The sequence below is a fragment of the Gopherus evgoodei genome, chromosome 6 (assembly GCF_007399415.2).
Source record: "Gopherus evgoodei ecotype Sinaloan lineage chromosome 6, rGopEvg1_v1.p, whole genome shotgun sequence".
In the NCBI taxonomy this organism is placed as follows: domain Eukaryota; kingdom Metazoa; phylum Chordata; order Testudines; family Testudinidae; genus Gopherus; species Gopherus evgoodei.
This window is the reverse complement of record NC_044327.1, coordinates 32,785,370-32,804,687: the sequence shown is the minus strand read 5'-3', so window position 1 is coordinate 32,804,687 and position 19,318 is coordinate 32,785,370. Positions and strand designations below refer to the sequence as shown.

The 19,318-nt window shown below is 40.2% G+C and overlaps 1 protein-coding gene across 8 annotated transcripts in view; it reads right to left on the bottom strand.

Annotated features, from left to right (window-relative positions):
• The window catches only part of FOCAD (focadhesin), a 221,207-nt gene that overhangs the window by 188,387 nt on the left and 13,502 nt on the right, over nt 1-19,318 (bottom strand). For 6 of the 8 annotated variants that reach the window (XM_030567748.1, XM_030567745.1, XM_030567744.1 and 3 more), the window contains 4 exons: nt 16,470-16,559; nt 12,797-12,871; nt 8,714-8,868; nt 2,427-2,531 (listed from right to left, as the gene is read on the bottom strand). In XM_030567748.1, coding sequence (XP_030423608.1) covers nt 2,427-2,531; nt 8,714-8,868; nt 12,797-12,871; nt 16,470-16,526 — 392 coding nt within the window. In that variant the 5' untranslated portion in view covers nt 16,527-16,559. The remainder of the gene's footprint in view (nt 1-2,426; nt 2,532-8,713; nt 8,869-12,796; nt 12,872-16,469; nt 16,560-19,318) is intronic. The other 2 variants (XM_030567746.1, XM_030567747.1) reach the window with 2 other exon arrangements.

Genomic DNA, 19,318 nt, shown 5'->3' with positions numbered 1-19,318 from the left:
AGAGATATTCCAATTCTAGCTTATTCAAGGTTTTAAAATATAATCACCAAGACCTTTAAGCAGTTCCAGAATTAGATTAGGAGCCACTGAAGACTGCTAAGCACTGCAATAATACACTTGTTTATATGCCCTACTAAGGAGATGAGATGGTATGCAATATATCAACTGCAGTGTGACACCCTTGGACCCCAATATTCACAACTGTCATGTAACTAGGATATGTTTTGTACAAAGTATGCCTCTAAATGTCTTGATCTGCTAGTCAGTAATATCTCATTGGAATTTATGTGCTATCATCGTATGTGAAGTTATGACCTTTGGCTATGTATCTGTTGCTGAAACATGTTGTGAGGCTGAAAACACCCACAAGCAGCCTTTCAGGTACAACAGTAAAAATGTCAAACAATGTTAATGGCTTATTGAGGAAACGCACACAACAAGAAGGATTACCCCAGCAAATGTGTAGAAACCTCTCAAAGATAGCACTACACAATGGGAACTGTTTGACCCAGGTCACAGCAAAAGAGCTTTCCAACAAGTGGAAAAAAGAAATAAAAGGGGGAAAATGACATCATGATGGTACCTCACTCTAAAACAACACACCTGGAAACACCTGTGGGCCAAGGACTGAATTGTGGGAAGTGATGGTCTTAGGCTAGAGGGACTCCTAGCCTGTGTATGAAAACCTGGGAAACCCAAGCTGCAGAGCCAAGGCAGCTTATGCCTGAAGAATCTGCCAGCCAGTTTATCACTCAGGGTGAGAATTTGCTAATTCATATCCTACCTATCTAGTGTATTAAGCTCAGTTTGCGGTTTTATTTACTTACTAAGAGAATCTGCTTTGATCTGTTTGCTATCACTTATAATCACTTTAAATCTATCCTTTTGTAGTTAATAAATTTGCCTTTGGTTTGTCTAAAAATCAATGTGTGGAAATTATAACTTCGGGTAGAAAGCTGTTGCATATCTTTCTCCACATTGGGGGAGGGGGCGTATTTTGAGCTTACGCTATACAGCTTCTTGTGCAATGCAAGATGGTATAATTCTGGGTTCCAGAGTGGGGTGCATGCCTTAGCAACTAGGAGATGCCTTAGCTGAGCCTTCCCATGCAGAGTTGATCTCAGCATCTGGGTAAAGCTGTAGCTGGGTGTGTCCCTATCTATGTGTATGCTGGTGAAAGAGCAAGCTTGGAGAGCTTGGCAAATTATCACAGCACCTTATCACCATGGGAAAGGGAGCCCAGGCTGGTGGGTCAGGCAGGCTCAGTGGTACTCCAGTTCCAAGTGGAATCCTGTGGGGAACCTGTCACATGCAGCTTTTAGCCTCTGCCATCAGACCTAGACAAAACATGATGCAATAGGCCAACCAGCAAGTGAAACTGTATTATGACTGTGATAACATTTCAATATTCAGGCTATACTGAAGTGCAGAACAACAACAAAAATCACTCTAGCATTGCTGCTATCTAGACCATCTGGAAGAGCTAATGAACCAACAGGTCCCCTAGACTGCAAATATGAGTAATAAGAGGCAGGTAACAGAGGGGAAGATATCAATTCCAACACTTCATCTGGTTGCTTCACCCAGTATCACTTCCTTCTTAGCAGTACTGATCATTTTTTTCTAATCCAACTTCCAGTGGTACAAGTGGATAGATGGGGTAAACACCTTTCTTGCAGTAAGAAGGACCCTCAAAATTATTTTCACTCTCACACACAGGGAAACTATAGTCCAGGCATGAAAATCTACGTGGTCTCAGTGAATCAGTGTCATCTGATGACTAACATTTAAAATGTTATAAGGCTCTTCTGTACCCCATATCTATGTTACCTGGGCATTATCACTGGGATCCTGATTCATCACCACTTCAGATGGTTACATTCTGCCAACCTAGACTCCCTGGTAATTTCTGTATTTATCAGAAAAGCGGAGTCTTGGTAAAGGCTCTAGTAACTGCAGGCAACTATTATTATTGTGGGACCATATTCCAGGGGCTCTACAGATCCCAGTTTTGGCAGCACTACAGCACACAGATGCTAGCTCTATATCTTTTGTGGACTAATGAGTATAAAATGAGTTTCTCTCTCTGTTTCCCTCCCAGGCATCCAATGTCTTCTCTTTTAAGTACCTCCTATTCTTTCAGGGATTACTATGCACTTCTTCCATTAAGATCAGTCAAGTCTTCTACTCTGCTTTCTCTATTTAAAGGAAGCAGCTAATGTTATTTAAACATTTTGACCAAGGGTTGAAACTTTTGCTTTTAGGATGATTACTACTCATTAGCTAATGTAAAGTCTCCTTTGGCTCCAGTGGCAGAATGGCTGTTTTTGTACCAGAGTGTTAGTAAACAGTTATATGTGCAAGCTTTTGTCATTTAAAAATAGTGATTATTAAAAACATACACACTACGCACACATGAAGCTCACCTGATTGCATACAAATCCCAAACAGCTTCATCTCCACTCTTTCCCACCGTAATGGCCTGCATCTGTAGTAATTTCCCAATAATTTTTACCAAACCATGTACATTCCTGTTGAAACACAATGAATATATGACATTATCATCATCTAAAGGACAGTGGATTGACTGACCCTTCCATGAGAAGTATGATCCAGTTATCCAAGCACAAAACTGAGATCTCAGATCTCCTGAGTTCTACTCCCTAAGCTGAAAGTTACTGCCTCTAAGGCAAGTCACTTAACTTATGTGCAATATAGAGATATTACTGTTACATGACTGTCACATTACTTGCCTATAATCAAGAATTAACAGACCAATCCATGCCTGTGAAGCACTTTGAAGATGAAAACCCTTCTAAATGTTAATAATTCACTCTAATGCAGTATTTTTATCATTTTAAAACCAACATAGGTTCCTGAGTGCAAGAATAAAAAAGGTAAATATTCAGCACAGTATGCACAGATTTTACCATGTAACTCTGATTATCAAGTGTCATGCATCTAAATCCCCCACATTGAAAATTAACTCCTAAGAGACTCTCAGGACAATGGGTTTGCTCTTCTGACTTTTGACTGGAGCAGTAAGAGGCCCTTCCATGAAATTGCTTTATCTCCTTCTTCCCACCTTACCTCATTTACTATTCATGAAAACCTACTGAGCAGCAATAGGATTTCTGAAAGTTTTATAGGATTCCCTATAATCTAAGACCACGTCTACACTACAGGATAAAATCGAAATTATTAAAACCGGTTTTATAAAATCAATTTTACGCGTCCACACTAGGGCACATTAATTCGGTGGTGTGCGTCCATGGTCTTAGGCTACCATCGATTTCCGGAGCGATGCACTCTGGGTAGCTCAGTAAAAGAATGAGACCAATAACTTCGATTTCCGTCCACACTAATCCTAAATCGATATAGTAATATCGATTTTAGGGTTACTCCTCTCGTTGGGGAGGAGTACAGAAATCGATTTTAAGAGCCCTTAAAATCGATTTAAAGTGCCTTGTAGTTTGGACTGGTACAGTGTTAAATCGATTTAACGCTGTTTAAATCGATTTAATGCTGTAGTGTGGACCAGGCCTTAAAAAGCCTCTTGAGAGGCTCTAACAGAAACTACTGCAGTCTAGACAGAGGAAAAACTAGTATACTGGTTGGGCAATCAGAAATTTTTGCTAGACCATGATTTCAATAGTCCATTGGCTGACTTCTGTAGAGGGACAATCCTGAGTGTTCTGGTTTTGAAAGCTCTGGAACAAAATATTAATTACAAAAAATTAAACAGAACATACTAGGAACATCTCAGGTAAATAGAATGAATTTTAAGTCCTTGGTTAAAATAAAGCAGAAGAGAAAAAATAAGCCATTATTTTTAAAAATGAATAAGCAACGCTTCAGGGTGTTCCAAATATATCTTAAAAGCTTCACACTGGGTTTTGCCCCAACCTTATTTCAGTTATTACAAAATGAGCAAATATCCACTGGCAGAAAGAGAAAGGATAGCAACTTATCACATGAATTAAAAACCTAACAGAAAGAGAAAAGGAATAAAATGATGTTAAGACATGGGGAGAAATTCCTTTAAACAATAAATGGGGTGGGCAGGAGAAGAAAACTCACAGCCACACATTTTATGACAGTCTTTCTCCTTTTATTTTACTGGGAACAGTATATCTAAGCAAGTCACTTAATCTGTATCTCAGTTTCCCCATCTGTGAAACAGGAACAGTAGAAACACCTAACCATCAGGCATATTTAGCTAATTTGATTCTCATCACATTTATACAATGCTCATGCATAGATCTCAAAAGGTGCCTTGAAGAAGGCAAGTAAACACTACTATTCTTACTTTACAGATGTGGAAACTGAGGTACAGTAACATTAAGTGATTTGTACAAGATACCTTATGCTCTACACTTGCTATTGTAAATTGGCTCTTAATGGACCTTTGCACATCAGTTTCATTGACACCCACAGGACTTGTCTACACAAGGAAGCTGAACTTATATAGCTATCTATTTAACTAAATCGGTACATCTTTCTCAGGTTGGCAAGGCCTCAAACACAATCAGCCTCCACTGATGAGATAATACAACTTATCTTACAGGGAATTTATGGGGCTTGATTAATACATACAAAGGATTTCAGATTCATCCATAAAAGGTGTTATATTAAGGATAAACTATCATCATCTCTACAGTGCAATAATCCTAAATCCATGTCATTCCTAAGAAGAAATCAGAAACACACAAAATCACTTGATTGCTACACTTTTATTATTTTCCATCAACACTAATAGCCTTTTCAAAATGAATGCTCAGCATAAGTTTACATAAAAATTGGTGGGAGTCACTGGCATGAGGATCTAAAGATTTCAGAATCTCCAGAGTGGATTCCTCACCCAAGAATTTACACTGATCTCCAGGATGCAAAGTACAGTGAGTAGTCCATCTCTTCCCACAGATGAGTCTTCTGCACTCCTGCAAAAGATACTATTAAACATTGGCGCAGTTCATTATTGATAGAATCCTGCTGGTAGGTATTTTGGTTTGTTTGTTTTTTTAAAGTAAATGGTGCAGTTCTAAGATGTTTGGAATCACTAAAATTACAGGCTGTCATGACTCCTCAGCATCAAAACATTGAAAACCTTACTGTAGAAGTTACAGCTTTATTCACATTCCTGTTGCCAAGCAACAGAAAAAGATGTCTGCAGTAGGCTTCTGGAAGTTGGTATACTAGCTGGCAGAGATGAGGTGGAAACATTTTTGGAATGTTTAGCCTTAGGGAAAATTCAAGGCACGGTTAACTTACTAGCACACGTCACTCAATCTCAGAAGAATAACTATGAAGTGACTGAGCAAAACAAAACAGCAGGCCTCACTTTTTATAACAAAATATCAACAATATCCAGTCTCAGCTACCACTTGGAATCAGGGGAGGGATGTGTGTGTTAGGAAAGTAGGTAATTTTTGAACTAAGCCAGAAGATCTCCTCACTAAATAATGCAAAGAGGGGCTTCTGTTCTCACTGTGTGTATTAATCCTAATGTGAGAAAAAATCATTTAAAAGAATGCAAATAAGTATTTATTTAAAATTATTTCCTAAATATGTAACAATAATGGCATTGATTCATAGACTTTAAGGCCAGAAGGGACAATTACGATCATCTAGTCTGACCTCCTGCTCTATACAAGCCATCGAATTTCATCCATTATTGGGGCAGATCCACAAATGGTGTAAAATATTGAAACTCCACTGAAATCAATGGATCTATGACAATTTATACGAGTTAAAGAGCTGCCCCATTGTCTTTATGCTGAGAAACAAGGCATGGAAGCCTGCGATAACAAATATTCCTTGTAAGAGTGACATTCTTAGGAAAGTTAAAGATACTTCAAGACATTCCATGAAGTCCAGGCTCTAAGTAAATATTATCTTTTTCTAAATAGTACTACGTAATATCAAAGAGTCTAATTCCTAATGATTGTTCTGTAAAGCATTGGTCTCTCAAGAGTGTTTTCTTAAAAAAAAAAAAAAATTGCCTGTTTTAGATTTCTGTTAAAAAACCCCATGAGATGAAATTCCATAGGAATATTCTGTAAGGGAGGTAGTATTAAAGGATCAGAGGAAATCAGCAGAGCTTTAAAACTGATTGAGGAGGAAACTTATGGAGAAGTGAGGATGATAATTTGAACGTGAAATGATTAGGTGTCACACGCGAAATATCAAACCATGTGAGCTCTGGAGTGCCCATCTCAGAATACAGGCTGTCCTTCATGGCATATGAAATAGGTAGCACAGCAGAAAGACCAGCAGGTATGCTAACCTCTGCCAAAGTCACTGTAGAAGATGCAGAGAGTTGCTGAGGGCAGAAAGTTGTCTTCTCCACTGTTCTAACACACACCTGCTTTAAACAGAACTGTAAGGAGCCCACCAGTTTTGATGACCTTTCTGCTGGGCTGCCATTGACAGTCAATTTCGTAGGTACATGCCTTTAAAGACACAGTGCACTCAGTGTTGCAAAGCCCCACAACAAATCTGAATAAAAATCTGGCAGAGAACAGGATGAAGGAACAGCTTGCCAAGGGTCAAAAACAGATCAATGTTAAAATGAACCAAGAAGAAAAGGCTAGGTTAGTCAGTCATTACTCCCTGTGGTTGAAAACATTTTAAACCCATATACCGTTGTGGTTCGGCTACATATACTGTTTTGCAAATCATAGTGGATGTGGTTTGAATTCTTGGAGTCAGAAGAAAAATGTCAAAATATACTAGATTTTTATATATTATATGGGTTTCATGGGTAAACTGCCAACACAACCAGTGGTTAACATATCAACCATCTGAGATACCAGTCACAGGCATGGATCTGTTTCACACGCAGGGTGAATAGAGTGGTGTGAAAATGATGGTACAGTTAAAGTCGTTTGAAATACCTTAACTCAACATTCTCACACATTTGTTTTTAACATTAACCTTGACTTTGAATGTCCTGGTTTACAAACATTTTCTAAAGTACAAAATTTGATTAAAATTATATTCTATTAAATTATTGCTATTGTAGCAAACTCACAGCCATATAGGAATTTCACATTGTCACTAGTCTGCTAACCACAACTAATTAAAACTTCATAGCAGCAGCAGGGATAGGACTGAGATCCTCATGCTCCAAAAGCACACCTGCAACTTGTTAGCTATGACACACAGCTGAACTGTTCTGCTTCTATCCTGTAGAAGGCAACATGTGCACACACTAGCCAGTTTCCTGTAATACACATTTACAATATTTTTGTCCAGGAATTCCAATCAAAATATTGTAAACCTGGTCTAAAGCAGATATCCTTGTAGCAAGTTTTCAGAGTAAGCTGATTTTGAATTATCTGCCTGGAATGACTGAAATGTATTTTTTAAAAACAAAACTGCATTTTTTTTAAATCAGCTGAATTACTCAAAAATGGTTCAGCTGAGTTTACACAAACTTAAAATCACCTTTGGCTGAAGTTAAGCACAAGAAATTTCAGCCTAAACCTAATTTCGTGAAAGTTAAAACGGGTTAGTTACAAATATGTTCTGAATGGCATGGTTCCGGCAACCTTGACTATGGGGTCACTGCCATGATCCCATAATACAGCACGGGTGTAGCATCAATTAGTAGCCTGAGCAAGAAAATATACTAGTGTTCTCTATGCAGAAAGGCTTAGTGCTAAAAACCAAACACTTGCCATAAGTCAGTGGACAGAATAGTATCTCACTGAACTTTGCAAAGAGACTGACAAAATACATCTTCAAACATTACACTCATGTACTTGACTACATTCATGTGTTTTTATTTATAGGTTTTTTATGATGCTCAGCAGTATATTATCTATGCACCACACAACACATTTATCTCAAAACACCCTTGAGAGATGTTAAGTTTTATTAATCCCATTTTACAGAGGAAGTGTAACAGTGAGGTAAATTGATTTGCCCTTGGTTACACAGTGAATCTGCAGCAGTACAGGGACCAAAAACCAACTCTCTTGCATCCCCATCAATATTTCCAGAAAAGATCCTAAACATTCCAGTGGGGTTATTCATATATGCAAAATTACTCTCACACATGAAATAAAATGGGACTACATGGGTCAAATTACATATGAGCTTTATTGTTTGCAGAACTGCTGCATTAGACATCTCTAAGAAAAAAACTGTCAGATACCCCTTTCCTTGTTTTCTAACCTACCTTGACCTCATCCTGGTATGTAGTTCCCACATCAAGAAACCACATCTTTGCAATTGTTTTTCCTATTTTTAATTGATCTATTGATTAAAAAGCCAGAAGATATGCTGATTCTCTATATTTGAAATTCAGTTTAATAAAAGCTGAAACGGGAGGGGAACGTATGTGTATTATGTTTAATTAGATGGTGATTAAAAACAGTATCTGTCTTTTTACATCAATAAGCAAGGCTCCAAACTGCAGAGTGTTAATATGTGCTCAACTTTATGCACTGAAGCCCAAACAAAGTCCATAGAACTACTTGCAGTGCATAAAGTACATGTGCACAACTATTATTGTTTGTATTACGCTAGCACCTAGAACATCAGTCACAAACCAGGACCCCATTGTACTCAGCACTATACAAACACAGAAGAAAAGACAGCCCTGGCCCAGAGAGCTTACATTTTAAGTTTAGGACAAGAGATGGGACCTAAAACTTTACTGATATCTGACAAACAAAAAGCCCCAAATACCATGAATGAATGTTACCTGGCAGAGGGAATCAGGTTGAGAGCGGTATTGAGAACATAACTGAACTCTGCATAATCCTGTGCAACAAGGGTCACCAGGCCTTCGCAGCAGGCTGTCCGCACAACCACATTCTCACTGCAGCACTTCTCCCAGAGCAAGTTCAAAGCAGGAGTCTGAAATCAAAAGAATGGGGAACAATCATTTAGAATTGTGACAGAAGTTAAATACTATTCACTCTAAGCTATTAGACAAAACCCTGCCTGACATCATCTTCTCAGAGATGCAACTTAAAGTAAAGAGTAGGTGAAACTAAGATCAAGTTCTCTGCTTTCTTTGGGCATTACTGTATTTACTAAACATAAAAGAAAGACAAAGCCAACCAAACCTCTGTTATTCAATGATGCTGCCAAAATAAATAATAAAAAATCTCTCTTACTTTCTGTCAATAAACACACAGAAACTTCAAACCTCAAAGCAACACCATCATGTTAATGTCTTAAACATTTGCCTTACTTACATTGCTACTAATACCTTAGATTACTATATCTGAATGTTTTAATAAAGTCTGAGGTACTTTTTGCTACCAGTGCAGTTTGTTTTCCCATGAGAAATTTCAAATTAATAATCTCTGTTCAAAATTTATTGTTGGAAGCAACATTTTCTCATGAAAAGTTTCAGTTCTGTTCCTGGGTGGGGGAAGGAGGGAGCACGGACAGGATCAATTATGGATGGGGGGAGAGGGAGACTATGGAAAAAGTTTGTGGACCATTGCTTTTAGAGCTGCTGCACTTCCAGATGTCTGAATTTGTTACAGATGGGCAATAATCCCTCAGTAGAACTGAAGTGACTTTAAAATTCTTTCAACCTTAAGCAAAATATGTTCTTTACTTGGAGTTGTGAATACAGGGAAGCTTGATCCAAAATCCACTGATTTTACTGTGTTATGGATCAGGCCCTTTTTTTTGTTATTTTGATGCTACACATCTGTTGGTTGATTTACTATTTACTATTTGGTTTGTGAGCAGAGGTAAAAGGATAATACATGTTTTTAAACTCTAACAAGTCAACACTTTGAAACCTTTACAAAGAGAACACAGAAGATTTAACTGGAACTATCCTTATAGTTAGAAAGTTTTCCTAATACTTAACCTAAATCTCTCTTGCTCCAGATTAAATCCACTGCTTCTTGTCCTGTCTTCAGCCGACATGGAGGACAACTAATCACCATCCTCTGTAATAGCCCTTAACATATTTGAAGACTTACCAGGTCCCCCCTGTCTTCATTTCTCAAGATTAAACATGCCCAGTTTTTTCAACCTTTCCTCATGGGTCAGGTTTTCAAAACCTCTTGTTACTCCTGCTGCTCTCCTCTGGACCCTCTCAAATTTGTCCACATCTTTTATAAAACATGGACACACTACTCCAGCTGAGGCCTCACCAGTGCTGAGCAGAGCAGGACAATTACCTCCCATATCTTGCATATGATACTGTTGCTAATAAACCCAGAATTATATTAGCCATTTTTACAATACCATAAGATTGCTGATTCATATTTAATTTCTAATCCAGATCCTTTTCACCAGTATTACTGCCTAATCAATTATCCCCCCCCCTTTTGTAGTTGGGCATTTGATTTTTCTTTCCTATGTGTCCTTCCTGTATTTCATCTTGTTGATTTCAAACGAATTCTCCATTTTGAATTCCAATCCTGTCCTCCAAAGTGCTTGTAATTCCTCCCAGCTTGGTGTAATCCACAAATTATATATACACATTCCTAAGAAGTGCTAACCACACAGTTCTCACGCAAACAGAATCCAATATCAAGTGATACCAAAACATCCCAATATCAAGAATGGTACAAAAATATTCCCCAAAAAACAAAAACACACCGACCTCTCTTAAGAGATACAGTCAGGATAACAGTACACAATAAAAATGTTTTAATCAAAGCAGCATGTACAAGGTGATGGGTAATAACTAGCCACATCAGGGGGCAGTAATTAACTATGTCAAAGGCAGTATGAAATTGTTTGTATCAGGGTATAAAATGTATCATAGAGGGAGTATCTTTTGTCCAGCCAAGGGGGAAATGGGAAGTCCCGTCATTCAGTGAACTGCATTCATAGTCACGGGCATACATGTCTTAGTATCTTTGTAAAGTCTGCCAGGTGCTATTACTGTGCTTTGTCAATAATAAACCTGCCCTGGCACCTTAGTACCTTAACGAATCTTGTGGTCATTGGGCAGTTCGCTCAAGGTCTGCTGCCAGCTATCTGCACAGAGCTGGGGCAGCACACAGATAAAACACACACACACACAGAGCCAAACATCTAACCACACACAATTTTTCATTTCCCCCACAACGTTTCTACTAAGGTCACTTTTTTTTATATCTACCTGTGGGCTTTTGTCACCTGCTCTCTTTGAATCTAGCTTAAAGCCCTCCTCATTGGTTGGCAACTTAGCTCTTCCGCTTCTTAGTCAGGTGGATCATCTCTCTTCCCAACAGTATCCCATGGTCAAATTAAACATGTGTCTAACTTTAAATACATGTGCATTTCCCATATTCATCAATATTACAGCAGTTTTCATTTCAGAGTGTAAATACCTTGAGTGTTCTTCTCACTTAAAATCAGTCCTTCTGAAGTTGAGACCAATATGCTTATAAAAGTGTAAAGACCACAGAAGGTAGAAAATGAGACAGATTTTTTGAGCAGTATAGGGCAATCAGATATGTATCGTCAATATAAAATAAAGGAATATGTCCATCAAAATCCCCTATACTACTCTGAAAGAAAATCTTAGCCTACATCCCTGAAGGTTTGTTTCATTTTAAAGACACTTTGCAAAAGGAAAAAATGGGTTTGTGTCATTTTTTTAAACCGATGTTGAAGATATTTCAGGATGAGGAGGAAGAGGTTAAAAATTAAAGAGTTCAGTTTTTTCAACTTTAGAAATTCATGTCTACCATAGAAGATTCTATGGATGGCTAGAGAACTACTACTATAGTGACATCACAACTATATTCACAAGAAAGTAAACCTTGCTTAAGGCCCCATTTCAGTACTGTCTTTTCCTTTCAGTTAAGCCGATTCACTGAGGTACTTAAGAAATATACATTAAGCACATGGGCATGACCCATATGCTTAAAGTTAAACACATGCTTAAGTACCTTTCTGAATAAGGGTCTCATGTGAGAGGGATGGGGAAGATAAGCAGTTTTATTCAAGCTGTTAAACTCTATGAATTTTGTTTACTATTTCTTAATACCAATTTATCTAAAACATTTTAGTCAAGAACTTAAAAAAAAAAGAAAAAAAAAGCAAGACTTAGCATGCCTGATATCTTAAAGGAAAACACATAAAGCCCCACCTTTGTAAATGATATCTTTCAGGTCTTTACATATCCCAAAACAAACAAAAAAGCCACAAAGCCATTCCTTCCTTCTACCCTTTTGCAGGTCACCTTTAGAGAAAAGGAAATGCCAACACTGAGCCCTCTCCTACGGTGCTCTGTGACACTCATCATGACTGGCATTTTCTATGCCGCTCAACTAACAAAGGTTGGACAAACTGAAAAGTAAATTATGGCCTTGAGTCACGTTGTCTCATAAGGAAATATGAACCCTAATTTGCTAATACAAAAGGAAACATTTAGCTACAGAGAATTGAAATTAAATATGTCCTGCAATTTTAACTCTGAGGTTTAACTTGCAAGATTTTAATATACAAACTGCAATGATGTATGTAGGGCCATTACATAATAATCTGTTTGAAAAGTTCATTAGCATCACAGATCCCACAATGAAATTCTTGTCTGCAGTGATGCAAATTTTAGAAAACAAAAAACTGTCATCAGCCGAAGTCTAGCAGCCAGTTAAACATTATCACTCTATTGTCGGTTACTATTAGCCACTAGGTCTCAAAACGGGAAAAAATGGTTACCCTTTAGATCACAGAGATTTACAATCTCCAGCTGCATGCTCTAAAATATAACACAGCATTTACAACTTTATTCAACATGAATCAGAGACTATGGGAGACCACAGAAGAAGCTTGGAATCTGATGTGGGAGAGAAACTGAAAACAAAGTAATACAGACCTGGTCAGTAGACTGTCTGATCTTGTCGGATAAAACATTTTCTTTTAGCACTGCAGCAATAAGATGACCCACTGCCTATAAAAGACACAGAATTAATTAAAATATGCAGCTAAAGCTGCACTCTGCACTATTGTTTGGAAAGGGGACCAAGATCAAAGCTGCAGCTGCAGTGCTAGGAAAGCCAAAGAGCTTGTTAATGCAACATCTGGATAAAAAGAGATGCCAAACAACAATTTGCTAGAGAAGTTAAAATGTATCATAGAACCACCAATCTCCAGTCTGCAGCAATATCACCTTGCACTATTATCCTGTCAGAAACTAACCTCAGTAGAGCTCTGCATAGACATGAGGGTCCGTCCACATGGAACAACTCTCATGTTTAGGACCTAAACCCTAACCAGGCCTAAGCAGAAGTTGTTGATACTTTAGAACAGGAGTGGGCAAACTATGGCCCAGGGGCCACATCCGGCCCTCCAGACGTTTTAATCCGGGCCTCGAGCTCCTGCCAGGGAGTAGAGTCAGGGGCTTGCCCCACTTCACACAGCTCCCAGAAGCAGCAGCAGGTCCTCCTTCCAGCTCCTATGTGTACGGGCAGCCAGGGGGCTGAGCATGCTCCCCCCACCCCAAGCATCGTCCCCGCTGCTCCTCTTGGTCGGGAGGTAAGCGCCGTCCAGAGCCTGCACCCCTGACCCCCTCCTGTGCCCCAACCCCCTGCCTCAGCTCTGATCCCCCTCCCACCCTCCAAACCCCTTGGTACCAGCCCAGAGCACCCTCCTGCACCCCTAACCCCTCATCCCAGCCCCACCCCAGAGCCTGCATCCCAGCCAGAGCCCTAACCCCACACCTCGCAACCCAACCTCTTGCCCCAGCCTGGAGCCCCCTCTAGCACCCTGAATTCATTTCTGGCCCCATCCCAGAGATCACACCCCCAGCCACAGCCCTTACCCCCTTCCACATCCCAACCCCCAATTTCACGAGCATTTATGGCCCATCATAAAATTTCCATACCCAGATGTGGCCCTCAGGCCAAAAAGTTTGCCCACCCCTGCTTGAGAACATCAGCTCTTACAATAGACACTTGTACAGCTATGTTTGTCCACAGAACTCAAAGTGTTTTACAGACACAGCGTTACACTCCCCACTGAACAAGTGAGGAAACTCAGGCAGGGAGCAATTAAGTGACTTGCTCAAAGTCACACAGCAAATTAGGGGCAAGGGTGGGAACAGGGCCACAGTCTCCTGACTTCCAGCCCTACATGAGGCCCACTGCTTCTAAAAGCCACGCTGCACAGAGTAGTTAATGCCAAATATGCTTAGTTACCTTTAACCTTTGTATTCAACTTAAGTTGTATCTTTCGTAGAGATGGGCTCATGCAACAAATTTATATCTGAATTTAAAAAACCTCCAAAGTTCAGGGATTATTCAGATCTGGCGTGTTGTTTCTATTCATTACAATAATAAGGTTCATCAGTAAAATTTAGATAGAGGGTTGAATTTTCATTTAATGGAAGATGTATCAAAGTCCCCTAGACTGCTTGAAATTCTCAATTCCAGCTCAGATTTTAAACAACTGCACAGGTACAGGTTTTTGGAGCCACAGTTTCGGCTCATATCTCATTCTTTCCTCTTTCTTATTTCATTTGTGTTGCTGTCTCTAAATGGAAAGTCTTTGTGAGAGATCCTTTCACAATAAAAATATAAAGATGCTTAGGGATATTACTGTAACCAAAAGAAAAGTTGAATTTATTCATCACTGGCTAGGGCAGATCATTAGTGTTTGAGAGGAAAAACTGGGATGCCAGCTAAAGAAAAAAATAGCACCTCTGTTTCATTAGTGTGTGAAGAAATGATGAAGGGACAGGAATATAGATTGTTTTAAATATTTCCAAGCTTCCTCTTCCTCCTTTTATAGTTTAATTACATCTTCCTTCAGACACTAGTGGATAGCATGCCATGACTTTATAAATGTAAACCAGTAATAATACTTCTAGTTAACAGTTCACATTTCCAGAAAACACAACAGCAAATTATAACTAGTTCACTCTGTCCAAGATTACAAGAATGAGGTTATTCAATGCACTGTTTTTTAAAGTATTTTAACATATTTTACCAAAAAAAATAAAAAAATAGATGGGTTATTATCTGTGTGTCTTGTTATTATGTAAACCAAGAAAGAGAATGGCATAAAGTCAGATATCTAAGATTTTCTGTGGAGAGCCCCACACTAGTTAACTGGTTAAAACTGCATGACACTGTCTTAGTGGACTTCAGTAGGCCTTCTGTTCATCTCTTTCCTGGTTATAAGCATCTGTGCTTCAGATACACATTCACAACCGCATCCTTACAGACAGTCTGGTTAGGGTGGAAAAGTTTTATCAATACAGAGGATTTTGCAGTATACAATAAAACTGGTAATACTCTGGGATCAACCTAGCCTCCTCTGGGACATCATTTCACAGGCAGACCCCCTTGACCAAGAAGATGGCCCTCACATCTTTATCCTTGGCTTTGTAAGCCACATTGTCCCAGAGTGCAGCTTTCTTGGGGGGCGGGGGGTCACAGATAAAGATGCGGTCATTTATACCACTGAGTCCTGAAAGTTAGCTCCTGATGAATCGATGGCTTTGAAGATCAGGTAAAACTCTGGAACTGGCAACAGAAGCAAAGTGGGAGCTAGTGGAGTAATCAAAGCACAAACACAATACTCCCACAACACAAGGGTCTAGTCACACTGCTTTACGTACATCTCCGACAGACAGATTTACTGTAAATCAGTGTAGCTGGGGTTAAATGTGGAAGCAGTGCAAAAGCTCCGAGTTGTACAGACTGTGTTCACAGTGACCTGTCCTGCTGAGGAAGCAGGTTGTCACAAAAATTACAAGTTTTGCATGGCATTTCAATTTTTAAGGCAGAGCAACAGGAAGAAGAGAAAGGCAAAGGGAAAGGTAGAAGCTGGTTATAGGTTTAATCATCTGTGCAGCTAAAAACAGTATGGAGATAGATAGATAGATAGATAGATAATTTAAAAATAATCATGGATGTAGGGACGACATATTTTTAACCATATTCTATTATTATTCTCTGACCCATCAAAAATAATGGGCGTCGGGATTTATTTTTATTTTGCATGATGAGATTCCAACTCTACCACTTGGAGTTGGTTTATGGCTGTGACATCATCAGAGAGACTTAGCCAGCCAATCAGAATGTAACTTTTAACAATCAGTACCCTCAGCCATTCTCTGATGGGTGCAACTGTTCTCTACTGGCTCCGAATTGCCGGGTGTAGCAAGTATCTGTTTTTAGTAGGTGGTAGCTTAAATATTCCCAAGGAATTCCAGAACTACAAGGCATCCACAAAGGTCAAAGTCTGTCAAGGCAGTTGGGTGGTTAACGCCATCCAGCCTCATTTAGAGTCTGCAAAGTAAGATGAGAGCTCTTTGCAGTGGTGGGTGACTGGAATTGATGTTTGGATTGTGCAGTTAGGCTGATTAGCCAGTGTTTATTATAAGAGAAAGCTCTGCTGGCTTTGATTTTAGGCCTATAATGGCAAAGGAGGATAAATGTTCTTTTTGTCTCTTTATTGCAGGGATGCAGAGGGAAAGGTATGTGTATAAAATGAAAAGTTCTGAATGTGACAATTCATCAGGTTAGTATTAAAAAGTTAATTACCTGTGACTGAATAAGCGTGTTGGGAAATTCCAGCCGCTTCTTGATATCGTCTGACATTTCTGGTTCTTTTACATGATATTAATTTAGGTTCTGCAACACAGATTAAAAATATACTGTTTAGGACTAGGAAAGAAGGTATATTACAAACGAGATATAAATAGAACTAAAAACTTATTACATTGCACTTAGACAGCAAGATCTAATAATTACTTAGGATTACTAGCATCGACCATAAGTAGGTTTACTTGTAGGGCCCTACCACATTCACAGCCGAGAAAAACACATCACAGACCGTGAAATCTGCTGGGGAGGGGCAGGGCTGGGACGCCCCAGCCAGGGCTCCTACCATGAGCCGGACTCCAGCTGCTAGTCCTGGCAGGGCTAGGGAGGGATGGGACTTCTTCCCCCCCTGCAGGGGCCACTCATGGGGCCAATTCAAAACCATGTCTGGGAACCTCCCCCAGCTGCAGGTAGCTCTGCAACCCTGCCCCACTTCCTGGCCCATCATGCCCTAGATACAGGAGGAGGAGTCATAAGAACAGCCAGACTTGTTCAGACCAAAGGTCCATCTAGCCCAGTATCCTGCATTCTGACAGTGGCCAATGCCAGGTGTTCCAGAGTGAATGAATAGGTAATCACCAAGTGATCTGTCCCTGTCACTCATTCCCAGCTTTTGGCAAACAGAGGCTAGGGATACCACACCTGGGGCGTGGGGGAGAGTGGAACCTTATCAGCTCCGCCGTCACAAAGCGCAGCCCCAGCCAGTGCCGCTCCACACCTAACCAACGTTTGCAGTGGGGGGGGGAGAAAACGCTGCCTCCTAAACTGCCCATGTTAAAAAGACGGGGCCTGGCCCCTGGCCTCCCCCGTTACAGCACTGGTGTCCCCCCCGCTACTCGTACAAAGATTCAGGCACCCATGCTGTTGCCCCCCCCCCATGAGGCCAACCCTGGCCCCGCAAAAGTAATGACCCCCCTACCATGAAACCCTCACATCTGCACTGCCTTCTACTCTCCAGTTGCCCAATTCTGAAAGCAACGCTTCCATCAGCAGCAGAGCAGAAACAAGAACCGTAATATCACGACCCTCCCACAACAGCCTTGCGACACCCTCCCCCGTCCCCGCACAATCCTCTTTTAGGTTGGGATCCTCATGGTTATAACACTGTGAAATTTCAAATGTAAATATCTCAAACCATGAGAGTGATTTTTAAAAGCCTATGACCATGAAATTGACCAAAATGGACCATGAATTCATTTGACACATGGGTAAGAAGCAGCACAAGGTTAAGTAACTATCCCAAGGTCACATAAGGAGGAGAGAGAAAACTTGTTCATCTTAGCCTCTAATGATAGAACAAGACGCAATGGGCTTAAACTGCAGCAAGGGAGGTTTAGGTTGGACATTAGGAAAAAGTTCCTAACTGTCAGGGTGGTTAAATACTGGAATAAACTGGCTAAGGAGGTTGTGGAATCTCCATCTCTGGAGATATTTAAGAGTAGGTTAGATAAATGTCTATCGGGGATGGTCTAGACAGTATTTGGTCCTGCCATGAGGGCAGGAGACTGGACTCGATGACCTCTCGAGGTCCCTTTCAGCCCTAGAATCTATGGATCTATGAATGGCTACAGTGAGTAACTGAGGCAGGATGTTCCAATTCCCTATCCCCTGGATGAACCACAATGTAATTACCTGCAGACTAATCCTTGATGTGTCATCATCACAGACATCTGCATGTTGCAAAGCCCCAAAGGTCCTGATCCTGAGAAGTGCTGAGTGCTTACCACTCTTACAATGAGAAGTGTAGATGCACAGCAACTCTCAGAATCAGCCCATGCCAGTGAAGTGAATTTCTATCGAAGGTACTTATATGGCTCTGACTACTGTAGTATCTGTACCTTACAATTTTTAATGTATTCTTCTTCACAATACCCATGTGAGGGGTGGAAGTCTAGTATCCTCATTTTACCAATGGGGAACAGAGGCAGAGAGAGAGAGAGGCTAAGTGACTTAAAGTCATACAATAAGTCTCTGGTGGATCAGGGAAGTGAGCCCAGGTCTCTCAAATCCCAGGCTAATGACTTAACCAAGGGACCATTCAGGGAGTCAACTTACAAAAATTAGTTATGATAGGTACTGGACTAACAGCCCTGAGAAGTGTAGCCCTGTTCAGAGAAACTGGCACCACTGGGTTACAGCTGCACTGCCAAAAATGTATTATTTTTCCAAAATTTAAGTATAAAACCCATTGGTGATCTTAGGACCCCAAGCAGGTAAAGTAACTGAAAGGAGGGGCACACTAGAAAAATCAACAGAAGAACAGCACTATAGTCACTGCCGAGCTACGGATACAGAAATAACAAAATTAGGCCTTGTCTACACTGCCCAGTACAGTCACTACATACTTTGAAGATAACAGTTACACCAAACTGTTCCCTAGCATCACTGTCAGATTTCACCAGTTAAAGCAAGGACAGGCCTACCCAGCACTGGGATATGAGACCAACAGGAAGAGGTACTGGTGATTCAGTTGGTGGCTCTTTTCCTTCTTGGTATTAAGCCAACATCCCAGCATTCCAGAAGAGGGCATGGTTTTGTTTTTCAAACGAGATTTAAAACTTGCTGGCCACCAGTGGCCATTCAAGATCCCATGACACATCCTATTCATACAGAATTGTTAACCTCAGTGTTCGGGCCTAATTCTAATTTGAGTAATTACCTGCTACCCAACTAAAATTCCCACCTAAGTTTCTATCAGAGTTCACTTCCTAGAAAGTGATAGAGTAGCTACTATGGACTGGTTATCATGTAAATCCATCCCAGGGGTTTTGTCATTCTAGTGTCAAAAG